General features: G+C 39.4%; 1 protein-coding gene across 2 annotated transcripts in view; it reads left to right on the top strand.

Annotated features, from left to right (window-relative positions):
• The window catches only part of LOC149820705 (Polynucleotidyl transferase, ribonuclease H-like superfamily protein), a 50,310-nt gene extending 36,563 nt beyond the window's left edge, over positions 1-13,747 (top strand). For both annotated transcript variants that reach the window (XM_089983668.1, XM_089983667.1), the window contains 5 exons: positions 11,964-12,096; positions 12,197-12,333; positions 12,649-12,723; positions 12,921-13,040; positions 13,343-13,747. In XM_089983668.1, the coding sequence (XP_089839794.1) occupies positions 11,964-12,096; positions 12,197-12,333; positions 12,649-12,723; positions 12,921-13,040; positions 13,343-13,387 (510 nt within the window). In that variant the 3' untranslated portion in view covers positions 13,388-13,747. The remainder of the gene's footprint in view (positions 1-11,963; positions 12,097-12,196; positions 12,334-12,648; positions 12,724-12,920; positions 13,041-13,342) is intronic.
• Positions 13,748-17,764: the final 4,017 nt, after the last annotated feature.

The raw sequence follows: 17,764 nt of genomic DNA, 5'->3' as shown, positions 1-17,764 counted from the left end.
AAGATAGGTCAATCTTTGCCTCCATGATGTTGCCAAGAAGTGAGAAGATATCCACTAAATATGAGATACACGAACCACACCTTTCCTTCAAGAATCGAGTGGCTCTGATACCATGTAATGAGATATTGCGGAAATATAAAGAGTGCATACAAACACTTACAACAATGAATAAAAGAGACAATATCACAAGTCCACAAAGGGACAATACAAGCACAAACCTTTAAGAAGGCAACAATATAAAAAGCCTCTTATTGAGAAGAGAGAAAGCTCCCAAGAATAATGAATATACAAGGGGTTCACCCCTATTTATACAAGAGGGAGAGGAGAGAAGGAGAGGCCAAAGGCCTAAAAAGGAGAGCCCAAAAGGGGGCTCCCATAGAGTCGTTGGGAGCCCCCAACGGTCACATTTGTGACCGTTGGGGGCTCCAACGACTCTATAGTTGGAGCCCCTTTTGGTCCTCAAAAATAACCAAAAAGAATTGTAAAAAATAAAAAAGAAAAAATACATTTTATCAAAAATAAAAAATAGTTGTTTTCTAAAACAACTATGTGAAATTACAAAAACACCCCTATCGGGTATTGATGTAATATATATATATATATATATATATATATATATATATATATATATATATATATATATATATAAGAGAGACATTTTAACACAGTAAGCCGTTCTTTCTATTGGTTTTGTTAGAAAAATAGTATATATACTAAATTTAACACCCCATATGCTTACATGAACCGAGCTGAATCGGGCTAATCGAGCATAACTGAGCTCGACTACCTGTTAAAGATCAGCTTGTTTACCTATATGGAGCCTGAACCATTGTTCAAGCTCGACTCGTTTAACTTTCCAGCAGAGTTCGAGCCAAGCTTAAATGGGTTGATCCTGAGTGAAGCTCAAGATAGCTTGGCTCATTGTTCAGCCCTACATGGCAGTAAGAATTCTTGTTTGATAAGATTTTGTTATGCTTCCCTCCTTGATCCAATGGATGCCACATATCTGGAAAAAAACTATAGGGGACCATTCCCAAACCTGAGATACAATTACTTTTGTATGAATGGCATCATTGGACAGCCTCCCTACTCTTTCTTACCTTGAAAGAGTAGCTTCCACATGGCATCTAGGTATTACGAAAGGTGTAATGAAACAAGTGCACAAATACAATGCCACAAAGTGGCTACAAAGGTGCACACTCACAAGTACAAAAGCTTCTAATGGGCCAAATACAAAGAGCGACTAAGGGCCAACACACAATCTCTTGAAAGAGAGCAAGAACGCATAAAAAATAATAAGGCTTTTATTCAAATATGCTTGGCAACAAGCATAACATATACAAGGGAAGGGAAAAAGGAAGAACTGCCTTTAAATAGGCACTCTATGCTCAAGGGGATGTTGGACCAACATCCAACATAGGTACAACAGTCGTTCTGCACACCTTTTAGCAACTAACCGGGCTTTGTTTCTTTCTAGAGTTCCATCACTCTTAGTAAGAGTATTGACTTTATACACCCATCTGCAACCTATAGTTTTCTTACCTTTAGGCTAAGTCACACGGACTCGGCTAGGGAGGTGCCGCACCCGAATCGACACGCCCTGACACGGGTGCGGCTTCGGACTCGGCCTGGACTCTGTCAACGTCGAGTCAGACTTGGTCAACGAGTCGAGGCCGAGTCCGTCTACATTTTGGACTCGGTCAACTTTGACTGAGTCCAAAAATGTCCATTTGTCCCTAAAAAACGTTTTTTTAAATATTTTTTATTTAAAAAAAATATAAAAAGAGTCACAATGCACAATCACAGTGCACAATGGACTGTGATGCAGTCACAGACTGTGACTGTGCACAGTCACAGACACAGACACAGACTGTGTTGTGTCTGTGGACTTTTAAAAAAAAAAAAAATATATATATATATATATATAGCCGAGTCTCCGTGTCCAAAAATTTTAAAATTACGCCGCACTCGTGTCGCACCCGCACCCATATGACATAGCCTTTAGGAAAAGCAGATACTTCTCAAGTCATGAATTTTTTGAGTGCTCCTAATTCTTCATTCATAGCTTTTACCCATTCAAGATATTTTTTTGCTTGCTTATATGTGATAGGCCAAAATTCTAGTTAGACAAGCCCTATATTAAGGTGAAAATAATTCATATGAAACAAATCTATCAGGGATTTTCTAAGTTAGAATACATTTCTAAGGCATTTGGTTGAGTAGCATTGTCACATCTTCTATATTGAATTAAGCTAGGTCCTCCAATTTCAATGTTTTCACCATCCTGATTTGATTGAGGCTCTTAATCTCTATTGTTCTCATACGAAGAATTACCCTTATTTTGAGGCAAATAATTCAAGCAAAAAAGAATACTCAAGTCTTTTTCAGGCATATTTTGAAAAAACTTTCATTTTCCAGAAGGCGAACATTCCTGGATATATATAGTTTGTCATTTTTGAATCAAAATATGCAAACCCTTTATGAGTTTCTCCATAACCAAAGAAAATACATGGTATGGTTTTGTGATAAAGTTTATCAATTTTGTTAGTGAGAACAAAACACTTACATCCAAAAGGCCTTAATATAAGATAATCTGGAGAAATTTTAAAAAATTTTCATAAGGAAAAATGTTTTGAAGCTTAGATGACAAAAGTCGGTTGATGAAATATACGACTGTCAAACATGCTTCAACCCAAAAGTGTTTTGGGACATCTTTTGCAAGTAAAAAAGTTCTAGTAGTTTCAATTATGTGCCTATGTTTTTTTTTTCAGCTAATCCATTTTGTTGTTGAGGAGTATAGGCAGATAATTTTTGATGAATAATTTCATTATTTTCAAAATAAGTTTTAAAATCATTTGACATAAATTATCTCCTCGAGTCGAAGCGGAAGATAGAAATTTTGGTCTCAAATAGGTTTTTGATAAAGTTATGATATTTTTTAAAGTTCTCAGAAACCTCATTTTTGTGCTTAAGTAAGCATATCCATGAGTATCTTGTATAGTCATCAACAAATATTACATAATAAGAGAAACCACCTTTAGATAAAATAGGAGAAGTTTTCCGTTCATCTGAGTGCACTAATTCAAATGGTTTAGAAGAAAAGAAGGTTCTTTTTGGAAAGGAAAAAACCTTCATTTTGCCAATAATACAATCTTCACAATAAAATTTTTTATTACAAAATTTGCTTAAATGGATAATTTTGACAAACTAAGTTGTCCCAATCTTTGATGTCATAAAGTTAAATTTACATTTTGAACATTATAACAAAAATTCCTCTTTAGAAGAAGATGATCCATGTAGTAAATGTCTCCTTCTCTATGCCCTTCACCAATATGCTTCTCGGATTGGAGATCCCACACAAAATACTTTTTGGATAATGAGACATACACTCATGGTCGATAATTTATGAAATAGAAAAAAATTTAAATTTGGTTTTTGGACAAGCTTAACTTTTGAAATAGAGAATTTCAAAGTGTTTTTAAATTTTTCAATGCTTTTTATGCTAAGAGATGATTTATCAACGGTAAAAACATTTTTTGTGTTGAATTAGTGCAACATTCGGAAAGTAAAGAAGAATGTGGAGTCATATGAAATGAGACTCTAGAATCTAATAGCCACGAACCTTACCAGGAGGCAATGATGTAGAGACCGCAACACCAAAAAGAGAAGAGTTTTTTATTAGTGGATGAAGGGCTTCCCTGATTTGAGAGAATATAGTTTCAATAGATTTTGAATCTTCATTGGTTCCACTTCTTTTTTCGTGAGACGCTTTCATAAATGATACTTTTTTGTCTTTTCTTCCTTTGATCTTGGGGCAAAATGGCCTAATATGGATCGATTATCCATAATTGTGACAAGTCAATATAGTTCTTTTTTGTTGTCATTATATCTAGGCTTTCCATTGTAAGACTTTTAAAAATGGGGTGGTTTATAAACATTTGTATTGACATTCGGTCTTTAGAGGCAAAGCAACATTGCTCGTAAGCAGCTCTACAAGCACGCATTAGTGTGTGTATTTTATCTCAAGTGCATCTTGCTCAACTGCATGTTCTATGCCACGAGAAACACATTATCCTTTGTCTCTTTAGATTCAGACATGAATTTTAGTCTTGTCTCTTCCATGCATACTTGAACCAAGACTTCATGTAAAGGAAGAGGTTTTTTCCTATGAATAATATTGACTCGAATTTGTTCAAATTTGGGTTTAAGTCCTTTAAAAAATTGAAACAATTATTCCTCATGCCCTGCATTTCTTTCATTCTTAAGCATCATTTGGAGTCTCCCATATAGGCTCAAGGTTATCCCATTGATCCCAAAGCCTCTTGAGGGTACTATAGTATTCCTTCACGGTTTTATCACCTTGTTTGCAATTATGGACATTGTCTTTAATATCTCATTTGTATGCCACATCTTTTTGGGTATATGTTTGTCTAACATATTCCCAAGCTTCATCTTCTCTTTTAAATTCAAGAATATTGGAGCAAGGCTCTTCATGTATACTACTCATAAAGAGAAAAAGAACCTTGGTATGACCTACTTTCCACTCTTTATAGGTTTTTTTGTAATCAATCATAGCCTTTTATTTTTCAATGGCCTTAAGGCTTTGTTCTTTAGATCCACCATCGGTTCCAATAACCAATTTTGTGAGAATTGTTTGTGGTTCCAATGCGGATCCATTAATAAAATGCCAAAAATCTTTACCCATGAGGATTTTTTTCACCACCGCGGCCCACATGTTACAAACCGGCCATAACAGAGGAAAGAATAGAGATAAGAATGAGAAGAAAGAAGAGGAGAAATAAAGCAAAGAAAAAGTGTGAAGCAATGAGCCAACAATCCAATGTTCTGCAAATCCCATGTAATGAAACAAGTGCATAAATACAATGCCACAAAGTGGCTACAAAGGTGCACACTCACAAGTACAAAAGCCTTTAATGGGCCAAATACAAAGGGCCATTAAAGGACAACACACAATCTCTTGAAAGAGAGCAAAAACACATAAAAATAAATAAGGCTTTTATTCAAATATGCTTGGCGTGGAAACTTATTTGAGGTGCACCAGAATCGAGGTAGAGAGAGAGAGAGAAAGAGAGAGAGAGAGAGAGAGAGAGAGAGAGAGAGAGAGAGAGAGAGAGAGAGAGAACTCATTAATTCTATTAGGGCTAATCTCCTCATTAAATAGAGAGACGCCACTATATAAAAAATTACTTACACGTCCCTCTTTATTTATGAAATATCAAATAACTTACCTTTTAGAAAACTTACGCTTAAAACCTCAATAGGATAGTTAATCTCAACACTCCCCCCCCCTCAAGCTGGAGCATAGATATCAATCATGCTCAGCTTGTCACAACATTTTGAGAAATTTGGTCTAGCAAGAGGCTTTGTAAACATATCTGCAACTTGGTCCTCCGACTTCAGATATTTGGTAGCAATATGACCAGCTTGAACCATATCTCTTACGTAGTGACAATCAACCTCAATATGTTTTGTCCTCTCATGAAAGACTGGATTGTTCGCTATATATGTAGCTGCCTTGTTATCACACATCATTGTCATAGGAGATGAAACCTTCACCTGAAGATCATTTAGTACAGTTCGAACCCACATTAATTCAACAGGTGTTTGAGCCATAGCCCTATATTCTGATTCTGCACTTGACCTAACAACCACAATTTGCTTCTTCTCCATGAAATTAGGTTATTTCCCATAAACACACAGAATCCTGTGGTAGATTTTCTATCCACTACAGATCCTGCATAGTCGGCATTAGAGTAAGCCACTATTTCTAGGGTTCCACCTTTCTTGAATAATAACCCTTTTCCAGGAGAAGATTTTAAGTACCTGAGAATCATTATTGCTGCATTCCAGTGTACCTCAGTTGGTTTGTCCATAAATTGGCTAACCTTGCTTACTGCTAAAACAATATCAGGTCTGGTCACAGTCACATATAGTAGCTTTCCTACCAGTGAGCGATAGCTTTTGCTATCAACAGGTTTCGACCCTTCTTCAAACAACTGAACTTTATGGTCTATGAGAATATTTGCTGGTTTAGCTCCCAACATTCCAGTCTCTTTTAATAAGTCAAGAACATACTTTCGTTGAGACAAAACCATTCCTTCATGGCTCCTGGCAACTTCTATACTCAGAAAATATCTAAGTGAGCCAAGGTCTTTTGTAACAAAATGTTTTTGAAGATGAGCCTTTGTAGCTTCAATGTCTTTCATATCATCTCCTGTAAGAATGATGTCATCCACATATACCACCATAACAACTATACCTGAGTTAGTTTTCTTAATAAATAATGTATGGTCTGTCGCCGACCTATTAAAGCCAAACCTTGACATCACTTCAAACAACTTTTGAAACCATGCACGTGGACTTTGTTTCAAACCATATATCGCCTTTCTTAATCTACACACCTTCTGACACTCCCCCTCAACCTCGAAACCAGGAGGTTGTTGCATGTATACTGTCTCAGACAAATCCCCATATAGAAATGCATTTTTCACATCTAATTGACACAAACTCCATCCATGGTGAACAACTACGGAGAGAACAAGACGAATGATACCCATCCGTGCAACAGGAGAAAAAGTTTCAAAGAAATCAATACCATAAGTCTGAGTATACCCTTTTGCTACTAATCTGGCCTTGTACCTTTCAATAGAACCATCTGATCTGTACTTTATTGTATATACCCATTTGCATCCAACAATATCAGCATCCACTGGGGAATCAACTAGATCCCATGTATGTTGAGACAATAAGGCATCCATTTCTTCTTGCATAGCCTGCTTCCACCTGTTATCGAGCTTTGCTTGTTGATAGTTCAAAGGAATAGTTTCAGCCGATAAGGCTGAAATAAATGCTTTCATCTGATTTCCAATTCGGGCATCGAACACAAAATGAGATATGGGATATAAGGTACATTGTCGGGTCCCCTTCCGGAGAACGATTGGCCTGTTATCATCATCATGAAGGTCACTGTTGTCAGTAGTACTTACCTCAGGAGAAGAAGAAGATGAAGGCCCTGGAGGAGATGGAGTTCTACGCACATATACCAATGGAGGATTATGAAACCGTGAGGAAGATAAAGCTTGGTTAGGTAATGAGGGTACATATTCCAAAGGAAAAGGAGGTACAGGAAGTAGAAAAAAATCAGCTGGATCAACTTGCATTTGAGTACCGGTACTAGAGTAATATGGAATGGATTCCAAGAAAGATACATCCGCACTGACATACTCTCGCCGAGAAATTGGATCATAACATCGATACCCCTTTTGATTTTTAGGATAACCTATAAACATGCATTTTGTAGCTTGAGCAACTAATTTACCACGGTCAGGTCCAAGTTTGTGCACAAAACAAACACACCCAAATATTTTAGGTGAGAACGAGAAGAGTGGGGCATTAGGATTTAGGATATGTAGTGGAATTTGATCTCCCACGGAAGATAAAGGCATGCGGTTGATCAGATAACAAGCAATGATAATCACATCACCCCAATATATCGCAGGAACATTGGATTGAATCATAAGGGTACGTGCGACATCAAGGAGGTGCCTGTGTTTGCGCTCAGCCACACCATTTTGTTGCGAGGAATATGCACAAGTAGTTTGGGGTTGAATACCATGGTCTTGATAAAATTGCAACAAGGCTTTGGTTTTGAACTCAAGAGCATTATCTGTGCGAACAATCTTGACAACAGATTCAAACTGAGTTTTTATTTCAAGAATTAAGGATTTGATAATACTTGGAACTTCAGATCTTTCTTTTATTAAAAACACCCACGACAACTTAGAAAAATCATCAACAATAACAAGATAATATCGACACTGAGTCCTGGTAGGAATCTTACTAGGACCCCATACATCTGCATGAAGAAGTTCAAAAACTTTATGACTGGACTGACTCTGACTAGAAGGGAATGAACTCCGATGATGCTTGCCCAACTGACATGCTTCGCACTGAATGATGTAGTAGATGAAATTTGAGGGAAGACATAACGAAGCTTTGACAATGAAGGATGACCAAGACGACGATGCCACTGAACATGACTGAATGAGTGTTCTACTGTAGCATAAACATTGCCCACTGGATGATGTAGGTAGTAGACTCCATTTTCTTCATAGCGTCCACCAATCTTCTTCCCCGTCAGCAAATCCTGAAAATGACAACCCATCGGGTTAAATATTACTCTACAGTTTAGTTCTTTTGTAAGACAACTAACAGAGAGTAAACTTTGAGGGAATGAAGGAGCATGAAGAACATTTTTCAACTGCAAGGAAGAGGATATAGAAATATTTTCCTGACCAACAACTGGTGAGGAACTCCCATCTGCTAATGAGACTCCTCGATGAGCAATAATATCCTTTAGATCTGAAAAGAAAAGCGAATTCCCACATGGATGTCTGGATGCACCAGAGTCAATAATCCACTTACTATCATTCAAATGAAGATGATCCCCTGTTGAGTAGGCCACACCAGCTACAGGAGAAGAGGAGCTTGAAGGACGACGAGCTATCAGCTCATCATATTCTGCTCGACTAAGGGTGATACTGTCACTTGCAAAAGTGTTATCATTTGCATTTGCTACCTCTAGTGTAGTAACATTCGCTTTTGGAACATTAGGCCTTGATGCAGAAGAGGTTGGCCGTCCATGCTTATCCCAACAACGGTCTTCTAAATGTCCAGATTTTCCACAGAAAGTACATTGAAGTTTGCCTCTGCCTCCCATACCTCTTCCACGACCTCGTCCTCTAATAGTCTAAAAATTTCCACGTCCATAACTGGATGGGACAACTAGAGCAAATGACTGGGACATAGGTTGAGCTTGTGGAAGAGAAATCACAAGTCTACTCAGACGATTGTATGCATCAGCAAGAGTAGGTACATCGGATCCAGTCAACATTTGAACTTTTGCAACAGAGAATTCTGAAGATAAACCTGTGAGAAATCGAGCAACCATAGTCTGTTCTTGATGATCCTTGTGCTGCGGACAACAAAAAGGTCTGTGGGCATTGAGTCTTTTAAATGCTGCTTTGACAGAGGCATAATACTGAGCCAAGGTCTGATCTCCTTGCTGCAAATTATATATCTCCTGTTCGACTTGCAGGATACGACTCACATTAGTCTCTTGAGAATACGTATCTCGAAGGTTGTCCCACATCTGTTTGGTTGTATTATAGTAAATTAGACCATCTGCAATATGAGGTTCGACACTATTCATGATCCATGACATAACGATGTCATTATCTTCGTCCCAAGTAATATATTTTTCCACCTTTTCATTTGGTTTAGTTTCTAACATAATATGTTTTCTACGATGTCCAAATACCGACATCATAAAAGTTCTGGACCACCTGGCATAGTTAGTTTCATTCAATCTTACAGAAGAACCATATGAGAAGGGATTTGCAAATGCCTTATACTCCCCAATATCATCATTTTTGGAATCAAGTTTCGAAGCTTCACCCATACTGAGTAGTATTAACAAGATAAGAGATATATTTGATGCTAATACAGCTAGTAAAAACAAATAAAAGGTTCACTTTCTTAATCACTCAGATTTTGACTCTGGGATGTTCATCAAGCACACGGCAGTTGACACAGGAACAGCGTGTTTGATGATCACGTGTTAGCCAAATCTACGACAACATAATACTGTTTCACCATATCAGAAATCAGTTCACGCCAGCAGAGCAAGAAAAATAGTGTGTTTCACGATCATACGACAACCTAATTCACGACTTCATTAGGTTATTCAACCCACATCAGAAGCAATAAAAAATTAGATCAGGAATGTAGTTCTGAGAAAACCAGAACAACATCGAACACGACCTCCAAGGACAAGATTACTTTGTTCAACTGCATACGACACATGCATCCCACGACTGCAAAAAAAAACTCTCAACTACACATGACACAGAAATCACACCAGCTCCCACGAAGCATGATTTACAGTAAGTCATCAAAAGAAAAATTAATTTTCCCGACATTCAGATCCTTGGTTTGATAGAAAATACCCAACTCTGCCGCAACCAGATTCAGTTGACACCACCATCACCGTGACATTTAGATCTGGTTATAGATTTGTGTCATGACACAGATATGTAATCAGATCTATGCAATTAGAAGAAGAACAAGAAATACGCACCTGTTTATTTTATATAATTTTTTTTTTAGCCTTTTTGGTGTAGGTCGATCACGTGCTCACGCTCCCGAGATCCACCGCTCTGATACCATGTGGAAACTTATCTGAGGTGCACCAGAATCGAGAGAGAGAGAGAGAGAGAGAGAGAGAGAGAGAGAGAGAGAGAGAGAGAGAGAGAGAGAGAGAGAGAGAGAGAGAGAGAGAACTCGTTAATTCTATTAGGGCTAATCTCATCATTAAATAGAGAGACGCCACTATATAAAAATTACTTACACGTCCCTCTTTATTTATGAAATATCAAATAACTTACCTTTTAGAAAACTTACGCTTAAAACCTCAATAGGACAGTTAATCTCAACACTTGGCAACAAACATAACATATACAAGGGAAAAGGGAAGGCAGGCACTCCATGCTCAAGGGGCTGGTCCAACAGCTAGTTGGACCAGCACCTGACACAGGTACAACAACCATTACAAAATAAAAGGAAAAAATAAAAAGAAAATAAAAACTCAAAGTCATCAGTCCCTAGTGGACTGACACCTGTTACAAGCTGAAATTATTGAAATACCCCTGATGGGTATTTCAGTTTTCATACACAGTAAAAGACATATATATATGTGTGTGTGTGTGTGTGTGTATATATATATATATGTCACATATACATAATACAATATATTTTAACAAAAGGAATGGAAAATCAGACATACATCTTCTATACACATGCTTACTCTTCAATATGCTGCTTAAATAGGCATGGCCTGATTGGGAATTTTATAATTGAAATATCACATCCATGAGATATTTGCTGGCTGCTTGAAGAAAAAGGCTAGGAAATGGAAAATAGCTTGGAGGTGGTTTGGTTGTTTTGGTATGGCATGTGAAAATATAATAGGGTCTTCAATGAAGAAAGAGAAGATTTACAGTCTATTGATATAAACACAGTTGTTTTTCTATGCTTGAGTAAAATAGGAACCACTCATATGATTGATTTCTTTCAACTTTCTTCACATGTTGTTTCTCTTTATATTGTTCTATCTGTTTGGTGGCAAATCAGCACTATTATTTTTGCTTTGATTTTAACCTTTCCTTCAAAAAAAAAATCTCAAGGGAAACCAAAAACTGGTAATTTCATTTTTTTTGACCTACTAGCTCTGTTCTGCTTAACATTGTGAAAAGTGTGAAGGCAATTCAAGATTCTATGACACCGTGAGGTGAGGTGTAAACCTCAAGTTGGTAAAGCATAAATCACTAAAATAATGTAAATCTAACAAAAGATTATGTATGCAAATTAACAATCCACAACTTACAAATGGTGAATCAACTTTTGTAAAAAAGTGTGAGGTGTAAACCTCTAGTTGGTAAACCAGGTTCGAGGTGTGGTGGTGATTTCAGCAATAATATAATCTGTTGTTGCTTTGGTAAAATCTCTCGTTTGCATTTGAGTATACATTATGAATTACCTTGAGATATACAGCCCCGCTTACCTAACCATCTTCTCTCATTCTTTGGCTTACAAAACCTTGTTAGTGTTACTGCAATCTGGAGATGAAATTGTTTCATAAAATGAGCTGTTGCTACTCATGTAAGGGTCAACTGAATTTAATGCAGAAAAATAAGGGCCAGGTATGAGAGAGTTTTTTGGTGCTTAGAATTGGGGTGATTAACCCTGTCCCCCTTTTGCGCTGAAAGTTTCCAACTGATTGATCATTTTGTTTCAATGTTACAGCTTTCCTTCTAAATTCCACTTGTACTTTGTTCTGCCCTATGCTGCCATGCATGCATATTTATAAAATCTTTGCTGTGCAGGTGTCTATTCTGCAGATTGCTTTTGACAAGAAAGTGTTCATCTTCGACTTATTAAAGTTATTTGAAGTTAGTCAAAATGTCATGGATGACTGCTTTAAGCGTATTTTACACTCCCACAGGATTTTAAAGCTTGGTATGCAAAAAGATGAAGGCCGTTGAGTAAGAAGTTTTCCTCGTATGTTCTCAAAATAGAGCACTAATATTCTAATAAATGACCTTTTTGTGGTATTTAGGATATAATGTGCAGTGTGATTTCTATCAGTTATCACAGTCCTATGCAAAGCTTGAGTGTTTTCAGTCGTATGACATGCTGTTAGATATCCAAAAGCTGTTCAAGCAACCTAGTGGAGGTCTCTCTGGCCTTGCTAAGGTATTTTACTAGAGGCCTGTCACTTGTCCTGGGTGTGCTAGTTGTCCCTACAATCTAATGGTTTGGTGGTTGGGCTGGTGTTAGTTCTCATGAGTAGTTCTTTGAGGATATTCTCTGGAAAGTTAACAAAGAATTTGTAAAGGAACATAGAATTCTTAGTGAAAAAACTTGAAATATAAAAACGAAATAACATCTAAACTTTCTACAACTTTTTGAATGGTACTGAATGCTAATTATTGGAGAAAACTTGAAAATATTGAGATGCCAAGTCTGAGAGTGGTTCACGAAACCTTTTCTCCCTGCATTTCCTGTCAGAAAATTCTGGGAGCTGGCTTGAACAAGGCAAGGCGTGACAGCAATTGGGACCAACGCCCTTTAACTCCGGGCCAGGTGCATTTCAATATATGTTTTTGCTCTCAGTTCTTCTTTCATGGTTCTTTTGTTCATCCATTGAATTAGAGGGTTTTGGTTACTTGCATGACATTATGAATGTATGTCTCTTCGATAAAATTAATCAGTGTGCAGAGTATTCATTTATTTTCAACTGTTAAACTGTATTACTGATTTTATCAATGGATGATTCTCAGATAGAGTATGCAGCTCTTGATGCTGCTGTGCTACTGCCCCTATTTCACCATGTTTGCAGCCAACCTGAATCTGAAGCTACCGAAGAAAAGCAGCTCAAATCTGAATGGCGATCATGTATTGTGAGTAATTGATGCTGCTATTCATCTTCGACTATAACTCTGTCTCAGGACTTGGAGTTGCCAGTGGGATTGTGCTTTTCATGGGTTCCAATGGCTTAGGTTAGGTCTGTTACCGACTGTAAACAGAAATACATCACCAGACCTGACTAGCTCAGGTGATTGGAATCCAAGTCCCCATTAGGGCTCTTAACGTAAGTTTGGTGGAGGGGGGTGGAGGTTGAGGAATAGTCTCTGTCCGGTTCAGGTTGCACCTTCAAACGCTGATCATAACGAGCCCTTCTCATGTTTATTTTGATGAACAGGCGTCTTCAATGAGCAACAAGAAAAATCCCAAAAAGACATCTTGAATGCTGTTAATACATGCTCAGGCAGCCCCAAACTTTGTCGTCTGAACTGAGATTTTGCTTCAAAAGGAAAAAAAAATCTTACAATGGTCTGCAGGATTGGCCAGTTTGTTTCTGAATGCTTTTCAATGGTCTGCTTTTATACAAAAGCTGTGCCGGTTTTTGGGTAGCTGAAGTTTGTTAAAAAATGTACATATTTTGCATGTTCCCTGCCAAGTTCTTGGTCTACTAACCCACTTTTCTGTAGGTTGTATATATTTACCTACACAGCTTTTTGTAAAGACTAAGGGTAGCAATACCAGTTTTGCTTTTTCATCTTTGTTAGACGATCAAATATTACGAGAATTAAGATCTTTTGTTCATCTCTCTCTCTCTCTCTGTGCAGTGTTGATATGTTATCGGCTATGGCCGTTAATAGTTAGTATCATTCTAATTTTTTGTCTTGGTATCTATGAGAATCTACCAAATCTACAGGTGTTGTGTAGAATTCAGCTATTATGATGGGAAGTAAATTGGAGATATTTGTTAGGATATTAATGATGGTGCTAACAGGAAGCTTTTTCAAGGGCTTCAGGGTGTATTTGCAGTTTTGCTTTTCAAGTTTTTGAAGAGCTATGTATATGTGTTTGGTGTTGGATCTCCATGCTTATAATGGGCACACTTTAGTCTGCGTTCATTAAGGATTTTAGGGTGTGTTTGATTGCGTGTCCAAGATTGGACAGAACATTAGAATAGGTAACTGTTATTCGTCCAGTGTTTGTTTTGACTCAAATAGGAAATCATATTTTTCATATTTGAAAATAATCTGCAAGAAAATAAAACATAAATAAATCTTAAACTGCATGAAAATAAATCATAAATAAACCAAAAAAACCAAGCTACAAGAAAAATAAACCATAAAAACAAAGAAACCATAAATAAACCAAAACAACCAAGCTACAAGAAAAATAAACCATGAAAACAAAGAAACCATAAAATTAATTATAAAAACCCTAATTCAAACTCTAATAAAAGAAAATACCTAATCAAATTAAACATAAAAAAACCGTAATTAAATAATTTTGGTTCAAAGCCTTAATCAAAGAGATTTTTTATTTTTTATATTTAATTGAAACCATAATTTGAAAAGCCTTAATTTGAAACACTAATTGAAAACTTAATTTGAAACACCAAACTGAAAATCCCTAATTAAAAATCCTTCATTAGATCTCTAATTCAAACCCTAATTTCAGAGAGAGAGAGAGAAAAGAAGATGAATAAGGGAAAGAGAGAGGGAGCACGTGGTGTTGCCGTCTGCAGGGACGGTGATTCGGGATTTACACCACTCTGCTCAATTTTTTTAAGTGATGGTACCTCCGCCCCCTATTCCAAGGGTGTGTGTGTGTGTGGAACAGTGTTTCACTGTTCTGGTAACACAGTTCTCCACATCCACTGTTTGGCATGCCGTGCGTCTGCGGCGTTCTGCGCGATGGGTGCACAATCAAACACACCCTTAAGGATGCGTTTGATGCACCTAATGCAGGCTGCCCGGGCAAGAGTGCATTGATTTGCAAGGTAACACTCCCCAGAAGGTTTTGTGCAGAGTATTGCAGTAGATAGGGCTGGGAAACCAGTGTTTGGCTTGTAAAGATCTTGTTCGAGCTCATAAATTAGACCCGACAGTTTAAAGATGAAAATAAGTGTTCAACTAGGTGTCACGGGCCTATTTCTTTCAATGGGCCAGCGCGGCGCGACGGTCCTTCCTTACCGCCGCAAGCCTACTCGTCAGCTCGCTTACCGATCGCGGAAGCTTGTAATCAGAGTGCAAGAGAGCAAGAGAGAATAGAGGGAGAGAAATTGCAATCACAAGAAGCAATCACAACGAGGGTGAACAAAAGAAAGCTCAACACATTTACTTCATTCACAATTTTGCCCGCAGGCTATTACAATTCAAGTATACGGGCTGCCCCTTTGGGGTATTGATTCACCTGAACCGGGCAACTTACATCAGACTCAACAAAAGCAAAACAGACTCTAAGCGCAACTGTACACTGTAAGTTGCAAGGGAACATGCTCCCCCTTCAAATCATGCGCCGTCCTCGGCGCCATCTGTTTCGTGGTAAGCCCTGACTTCAGCCGGGTAGCGGCTGTTCATTCGAAATGCAGGCTCTCACGTTGGTTCCGCTGTTTCCTCCCACTGCACCAAGTATTTCTTCGCTTGTCCCAAGTAGTTGACCTTGTGGCGAAGGATCTGACTGAGGTGCTTCTCGGCCCGTTGTGATGTCGGGGCCCTCTGCATGATGGGAGCGCGTTGTGGCACACTGCGTTCCGGGTCTCCATCATCTGGATAGAACTGCTTGAGGTTGCACACGTGGAACACCGGGTGCACCTTGAAGTCTGGGGGCAACTCCAGCTTGTATGCCAGTTTGCCTACCTTCTTTGTGATGGTGAAGGGTCCCTCAAACTTTCTGAGTAGTCCGCGGTGCCGCCCACGGAAGATGCCTGTGCGACCAGGATATAACTTCACCAACACTTGGTCCCCAACTTGGAACCCTGCAGGTCGACGGTGTTTGTCCGCCCACTTCTTCATTCTCTTTGCCGCTTTTTGTAAGAATGCCTTCGCCAACTCATTTTGCTCGTGCCAGTCGCGAACAAACTGATAGGCGAATGATGGCCTTCCCTTTTCTTGTGTGGCAAGAGTGTGCGGAGTTAGTGGTTGTTGCCTCGTGGCTATCTCGAACGGACTGTGGCCTGAAGACTCGCTCTTCTGCAGATTATAACAAAACTGTGCCACATCAAGGAGCTTCACCCATTTTTTCTAATTGGCACTAACAAAGTGCCTAAGGTACTGCTCCAATATCCCGTTGATACGCTATGTCTGCCCATTTGTCTACGGATGAAAGCTTGTTGAAAACAGCAACTCAGAGCCAAGTAGCCGAAATACTTCATGCCAGAACTTGCCCGTGAAGCGAGCATCGCGATCACTCACAATGCTCTTTGGTATGCCCCAGTGCTTCACCACATGCTTTACGAACAACTCTGCAGTCTTCTCTGCAGGGCACTCCTTGGAAGCTGGGATAAAGGTGACATACTTTGAGAAACGATCCACCACAACCAAAATAGAACTGATGCCCTCTACCTTCGGTAGACTAACAATAAAGTCTATGGAGATGCTATCCCAAGGACGTTCTGGAATTGGTAGAGGCTCAAGGAGACCGACAGCCTTCTGGTTTGTCCCCTTATCTTGCTGGCAGATGAGGCATGTCCGCACATACCCCTCAACGTCGTCTCTCATCTGCGGCCAATAGTAGCCGCGCTCAAGGAGTGCTAAGGTCCGCTTCTGACAAGGATGGCCGGCCCATAGTGTATCATGGCACTCCTTGAGTAGCTCTCGGCGAAGACTTCCCCACCGTGGTACAAAGATGCATCCCCCTTTTGTTACGAAGAGGCCATCCTGTAGCCAAAATCGCCGAGTCTTCCCTGCCTGCGCCAGAGAAACAAGGTGTTGTGCGGTCGGATCCTGCTGCGTACCCTCGCGGATGCGACTCAGCACTGCACCCTCCAAATGCACTTCAGAAGACTCCGCGTGCACAGCTGCCAGTTCGGCCCTACGGCTCAAGGCATCCGCCACAACATTGGTCTTCCCAACCTTGTACTTCAAGGCAAAGTCGAACTCAGCCAAAAACATTTGTCATCGAGCTTGTTTAGGCGTCAACTTCTTTTGTGTCTGAAAATAGCTCGTGGCCACATTGTCCGTCTTGACGACGAACTCGGCACCCAAAAGGTAGTGCCGCCAGGTCCTGAGGCAATACACAATAGCGATCATCTCACGTTCGTGCACTGTGTAACGCCTCTCTGCATCCTTCAGCTTGCGACTCTCATATGCGATCGGATGACCATCTTCCATAATAACTCCGCCAATGGCAAAGTCTGAGGCATCAGTGTGGACTTCAAAGGGTCTCGAATGATCAGGCAGTCGCAGCACTAGCTCCCTCACTAAGGCTTTCTTCAAGCCATCGAAGGCATCTTGGCACGCTCTTGTCCAGAGCCATACCCGATTCTTATTTAACAAATCTGTGAGGGGCGCAACAATGAGGGAATAACCTTCGATGAAACGTCGATAATAGTTTGCCAAACCAAGGAATGACCGCAATTCTGGCACTTTGCTTGGCGGAACCCATTCATGGATGACCCTTATCTTCTGCCCATTCATACGCAGCACACCACGCCCCACAACGTGGCGAAGGAAGCTGATCTCCTCCTGCCCGAAGAGACACTTCTCTCGGTTGACACAAAGGTCATTCTCCTTCAGCACCCGAAACATTGTTCGCAAGTGCTCGACATGTTCCTCCATGTTGCTGTTGTAGATCACGATATCATCCAGGTAAACTACCACAAACT

This window comes from Nuphar pumila, chromosome 12 (genome assembly GCF_984573655.1).
Source record: "Nuphar pumila chromosome 12, dmNupPumi1.hap1.1, whole genome shotgun sequence".
Classification (NCBI taxonomy): Eukaryota; Viridiplantae; Streptophyta; class Magnoliopsida; order Nymphaeales; family Nymphaeaceae; genus Nuphar; species Nuphar pumila.
The sequence above is the reverse complement of the archived record's forward strand: the minus strand, read 5'-3'. Positions and strand labels throughout refer to the sequence as shown.